The sequence below is a fragment of the Monoraphidium neglectum genome (genome assembly GCF_000611645.1).
Source record: "Monoraphidium neglectum strain SAG 48.87 unplaced genomic scaffold scaffold01412, whole genome shotgun sequence".
NCBI classification, from domain to species: Eukaryota; Viridiplantae; Chlorophyta; class Chlorophyceae; order Sphaeropleales; family Selenastraceae; genus Monoraphidium; species Monoraphidium neglectum.
The window spans coordinates 1-5905 of NW_014012216.1; the positions used below are offsets into that span (position 1 = coordinate 1).

General features: G+C 67.5%; 2 protein-coding genes across 2 annotated transcripts; one reads left to right on the top strand and one right to left on the bottom strand.

Moving 5' to 3' along the window:
* Positions 1-635: 635 nt before the first annotated feature.
* MNEG_7777 (hypothetical protein) lies at positions 636-800 on the bottom strand (the record flags this gene model as incomplete). The annotated part of the gene is made up of 1 exon (XM_014043747.1): positions 636-800. A coding segment is annotated over one exon (165 nt), but the record flags the coding sequence as incomplete, so codon positions are not given.
* Positions 801-2922: 2122 nt separating this feature from the next.
* On the top strand, positions 2923-5598 carry MNEG_7778 (hypothetical protein; the record flags this gene model as incomplete). The annotated part of the gene is made up of 4 exons (XM_014043748.1): positions 2923-3332; positions 3567-3893; positions 4265-4562; positions 4855-5598. The coding sequence occupies 4 exons, from the start codon at positions 2923-2925 to the stop codon at positions 5596-5598; spliced, it is 1779 nt and encodes a 592-aa protein (XP_013899202.1).
* Positions 5599-5905: the final 307 nt, after the last annotated feature.

Sequence of the window (5905 nt, forward strand, 5' to 3'; positions counted from 1 at the left end):
CAGGAGAAGGGGGTGGGAAGCCAGGCCATGGAGGGCGCCAAGAAGAGTTTGTTCAACAGCATGTACCCTCGCTTGTGTCTGAAACCCAGCAGCCTTGCCGCATGGCTGCAGCGTGCCCTCTGTCGCCCCTTCGCTGCCTTGCACCCGAGACTCAATAGGTGCATCGCGGTCGCTGGAGCCGTGTTGGCATTGCTCTCCAACGCACCACGCACGGCCCCTGCTGCGCTCAAACGCTGCACCCCTGCCACCAGGACCTCACGCTGCGGCACCCCTGCCGAAACCATCGCTCACTGTATGGGGAACAGCACGTAACGGTCGGGGTTCTCAGCCAGCAGCGGCTCCACCCCCTCTCGCCCCAAGCCACTCCGCTGCTGCCAAAGCTCCTCCAGCGCCCGCGGCACCAGTACGCCAGGCACATCTGGCAAGCTGCCCTGGCTGCTGCTGCAAGATGCTCGGCCGCCGCCGCCGCTGGTAGCTGCAGGGCTGTCTCCGCCGACGGCTTGCTTCAACAACTGTTGCAGCAGCGGCCGAGCCCCACGCTCAAGCGGCAGCACGGCAGGCTGCCCAGTGTGCGTGGGGGGCGCTGGCGACGAACAGTCAGGCGTGCTACTTTCCAGCCCATGGCTGCAGCCCACCTCGCTGCCATTGTTGCTGCTGCTGCCACCAGTGGTGTCGTCACTGTTACCACCGCAGCTGAGCGCAGCGTCGAGCTCACTTGACCCCGAGCTGCTGGTGCGATGTGCGGCAGGAATCAAGGCCGCCGCCGAGCTCTCCAAACATTCGCCACTGCGCCCTGCCATGTCTCTAGGCCTCAATGGCGAGGTGGCTGCCAGCGGAAGCTTGCAAAGCGAGTCGGCAGTTGTGCTTGCACCCGCTGGCATGACCACTTGCGTGCGGTCGTCCCCTGCCTCGCCATCAGGTTGCCCAAGAGCCCAATCCTGCGAAGAGCGAGCGCATTCTTCAAGACCTACCAAGAACACTCTCCCTGCGCAAACATGCCCCAAGCCACACGCGCGACGCAGTCGCACAGTCGTTCACAAGCGCCGCTGGCGTTGCGTCGCTGGCGGTGCTCACGAGCTTCGTCCACACCACCATGGCAAAATAATGCTTAAATTTCGACTCGCGCCGCGTTTGCAGGCGCGCTCACCTTCATTGCCTGCCACCAGTGGTGCGAGCGTGCTGCGTTCAGACCTCACCACCGGCTGCCTGCACCCCTCACGAGGCGCGCTACAGTCGCGTGACACCTCTCAATCACTGAAAAGTGCCACTTCGAACAGCTCCCCCAGGAAGACCGCTCTTCGGCAGTTTGTGTAGTTTGTGTGCCAAAGGCTGGAGCGAACCGTAGCAATAAAAGTAGAAAGATCTCAGGTTCAATCAGCCAAAAGATTTTCATATGCTGCTCCTGCTGCTTGATTTGGCATTCAATTCCCCGCATGCTGCCCGTGCTGTGCTGCTTGTGCTCGTTGCCTGATGCGCGTTCTGCTCAAACCTTTCCCTCCAGCCGAAGCGGCAGAGTTGCCTAGATGCTGATGTCACCAATTTGAGCGATCGGGGCAAGGGGTGTCCCTGGCATGCGCAAATTGTCAACAGCGTATAGACGGGCTGCCAGGTGCTGGTCCAGAGCTTGGCCTTGGAGGCAATATGATTACCGGGGGTGACCCTTGATCCCTCCTGTGGGCCCACTCATGGCTTATTTTGATGTTATAATGTATGTTACATCGCACCAAATTCGTCTCAGTTGATCCTGTAGTGTCCTTGGGATGCCGGGGGGGATAGACCCTTGACATTTGCATCCACAACATCCACGCGCTGGCTTTGTTGCTGCTGCCGTGTGCAGTGCCGCTTTGGGCGCCAACTCCCAGCCTGCGCCGCGGGGTTGCACAAAGATTGAGGTGCCTGAATGGTAGCATGGTGGATGACATGCCTCGTGTGGCAGACGCATGGCGTTCTGGCCTCTGAACCAGTTGGCCGTGTGGCGTCTGCCCATCGTTTCATGACATGCAGGGCGAGCGACATGGAGGGCACTGCTGCGGAACGCCGCGAGGCACACATGGTGTGCTGAATAGCCTAGTTCGATGCTCGTGCCGAGTGCCTGGGCTGCGCATGCAGTGCATTCAACGGCTTCAGGCAGGTTGAACCGGGGGGGGGGGGGGGGAAATGGGGTTATTGTGTGTCTGCTGAAAGTTGCACATTGAAAAAACCGCAGCCAACCCTACCCCCCCCCCCTCATTTGCCTGGCATGGACCGACCGCGGCTTTGTGGGCATGCGGCGGTGCGGCATCACCGGGGTGGAGCGAAAAGGCAACCGGCCGAATAGTCCAGGACATCTGCGAGGTTTTTCTTGTGCGGTGATGTCAAGCGACCGAGCAGCCTAGCGCGATCTAGAGAACACACAACAGCGCATGCCGTCTGCCGGCCGGTCACGCCGGGCTGTCTCAAACCATCCCAAATCCTGTAGATGGTGGCGAGCTTTCAATAATTCGATCGGGTTATTTCCTTGTTTCTACAATACTTGACACAAAAGTGCAAGGCTCCATCGTCGCATACAGTACCCTCCAATCTGCCTCCCTCGCCGCATTCTTTATAGTATTGCTTTTCATAAGGGAGCGCCCGCAGGGCGGACGAGTTCTTGCCCGTGCTTCAATGCAGCACCCAGACCAAGTCAGGCGGAATTGAGCCATGCACATTGGCCCGGGTGCCACGAGCGCTGGACAGCAGAAGGAGGACGTAGAATAGTGTAGAGAAGGCGCCAGCAGCGGGTGCGTTGCAGGAGCTGGAGAGGCGGCGGCGATGCCCACCGCCGCCGCAGCCGCTGCCCAGCCTTGCGCATGCAGCACAACGGCGTGTGCACAGTGTCATTGACTGTGATCTTCGCGCAAACTCACCGCCCTGCCCCTGTGCTCTGTAGAAGGCATCCCCCTTATGGGGCTGTTCAACTTGCTGCGAAGGGAGGGCGCGAGGAACGTCAAGGCGACGGCGGGGCCCGCAGCCGCGGCGGCTGCACGCCTGGAAAACGGCGGCGCCAGCAGTGACGCGCGCGCGTCTTTCGCCTCCACCGCCTCCAGCGATGCCATCATTGAGCCACCGCGTGCCTCGTTTGGCGCGTCGGCGCTGGCGCGGCACGTGTCGTTTGCGCCAGCGGCCGCGCGGCGCGGGGCGATTGATGTGTCGGGGCCCGTCTCGGCCGAGGACGGCGCTGGGCCACCGTCAGCCGACCGCGGTCGGCTGCCGCCAGTCCCGCCGCCCGTGATCGAGCGCCGCCGCAGCAGTGGGACCGCCAGTGTCGATCTTGACGGCTCGTTTGCGGACGCCGTCCTCATGCACCGCGGGAGGTGCGTGCCGCTCCTGAGGCTGCTGCTCGTGGGGTCCGCCTAGCCCGCGCAGCCGCGCGCGTCTTCCTCGTACCCACACCATTGGTAGCCGCGCTGTCAGCAGCTGCAATGCAGCTGAGCTCACCTCGCGCCATTTTGAGGAGGGGGGGGGGGCGGGAGCCGGCAGGTCTGCTGCGCGACATCTGCGTTGACCCCGGACGCGCCTCCACGTGCGCGGCCACCCGCGGGACGCAGGAACGCGCTCATCTACCGCGCCCGCGAGCGCGAGGGGCGGCGCCCAGTGGTGCTCAAGGCGTACGACCCGCGCCGCGGCGCCGCGCTGGAGCGTGAGGTGCGGCTGCTGCGGGAGGCGGGGCCGCACCCCGGCCTGGTGCGGCTGGAGGCCGTGGTTCAGGCCAGCGGCGCGACACACCTGGTGCTGGAGGCCTGCGGCGGCGGCACGCTGATAGAGGCGATCGCCAACAACGGCGGCAGGCTGCCGGAGCGCGTCGCGGCGCGGCGGATCGTGGGGCCGCTGCTCCGCACGCTGGCGCACCTGCACTCGCGCGGCATTGTGCACAGGTGCGCACGCGGGATGTAGGGGGGCGGACGGCGCATGGTCGGGGGCAGGGGGCCGAGGGGATGGGGGATTGCAGGGCCGGGCGAGAACGTGCTGGACTGGACCGGGCTGGACTGGGATGGAATGGGATGGGCTGGGCTGGGATGGGCTGGTCGCCGCTCCGCCTCACTGTGATCATGCGCCGCGCCGCCATCATCGTCCATGCAACCTCGCAGCAGGGCGAGCAGCAAGCTGAGGGGTCAGTCAGCCAGCGCGACCCCTGCCTAGCCCCTCAGCGTTGCTTGCCTGCGCTGGCACACCCTGCAGCTGCGAGCCCTGTGCCCACCACACCCTTGCCCCGCCGGCCCCGACCGCCCCCCATGTCGGCCCTCAGGGACATCAAGCCCGAGCACATCCTGCTGGCGGCTGACGGCCTGCGCGTCGCCGACTTCTCAACGGCGGCCTACCTGCCCTGGAAGCAGGCCAAGCTCACGCAGGACGCAGAGCGCAACGCCGCGGCCGCCACCCCGCCCGCGGCCGGCGGCGACGGCGCCGCCGCGCGCCCGCGGCGCGCGTCGGCGGGCCAGGCGCTGCGCTGTGAGCTGCTCAACCACCGGCTGTCCACGATGGCGGTGGAGTACATGGCGCCAGAGGTGCTGTCAAAGCCCACGGCAGCAGAGGTGTTCCACCTGGTGCGGGCTGGACGCCACAGGGCGGGTTGGGTTGGTGGCAGGAGGGCTGCGTGCTGGTTGTTGTGGGGCCAGGAGCGTTGAGCCTCCCTGGGGTGGCTGCGAGCAGACCGCTCCCCGCCGCGCGGTTGCCCGTTCCTTACCCCAGCGACTCCCGCCCCCATACCACGCGCCAAGGCGCGGCCTTGCCGCCCTCTTGGGTGCCCATCCCGCCGTTAAGCTCGCCCCCCCTGCAGCGGCCTCACCCCGCTCCTCCCTCCTTCTGCGCCCCTCCCCCCCCACCCATGGGGCCCAGGTCCTGAGCTGCGGCATGTCTGAGGAGGAGCTGCCTGTGTATGACGAGAAGGCCGACATCTGGAGCGTCGGCGCGCTGCTCTTCGAGGCGCTGACCGGCTTCCAGCCCTTCCTGGCGGACGGCGCCGCAGAGATGGCGGCCGTCGTGGCGGCGCGCCTGGAGGAGCGCGACCCAGACACGGGCCTGCCGGGCTTCCTGGCGCGCCAGCCCGCGCTCAGCGCCGACGCCAAGGACTTCCTGGCGCGCTGCCTGGAGCCGCGGCCGGAGGCGCGGCCCTGCGCGGGGGACCTGCTGCAGCACACCTGGATTGCGCGGCGCCGCTCCGCCAACGAGGAGCGCCTGGGGCCGGGGGGCCTGCGCAGCGGGAGGGAGTCGGACTGCGGGGAGCAGGGCGCAGTGGCCGGCGGTGGCGGCGGCGGGGCGCGGCCCGGGCTGCACATGCACGACCTGCTGGCAGACGCGTTTGGGGGCCCCGGGGCCGCGGGCGGTGCGGACGGCGGCGCAGGGCATGGCAGGCGGCCGGGCGCCGCCGGGCGCGACGGCGGTGCAGGTGGAGCCGGGGCCGGCGGCGGCGCTGGCGGCGGCGGCGTGTTTGGCGCGCTGCACCGGTCGGCGTCTGTGGCGGACGCGGCGGGGCCCTTCCTCACGACGCGCAGCCACACCGGCCGGCTGGAGGGCGCCCTGCCTGGGCGGCGCGCGGCGGCGGCGGCGGCGCTGGCCGGCGCCGACGACGACAGCGACTAAACGCCGCCGAACGCCGGCGAATCTGTTGACACGCAGGGCCGCGCAGGCCCGGCCCCCAGCGACCACCCCAGTAATTGAGGGTGTGCGTTTGTGGCGATGTGTGTTCCCCGGGTATTTCACGGCGTGAGGCGCGGGGACCCTCCGTCGGGGCTTCCTGAGACTGTCTTGACTCATCAGAGCGCGGGGGACGCCCTACGGGCGCCTGCTGCCCCCCACGGGCACCTGCGGCCCCTGGGGCCAGTGGGTATGAGAGGGCCTGGCGGCCGCCGTCTGCTTGGCGCCGCCGGCTGAGGGGCCGCCCGCCTGG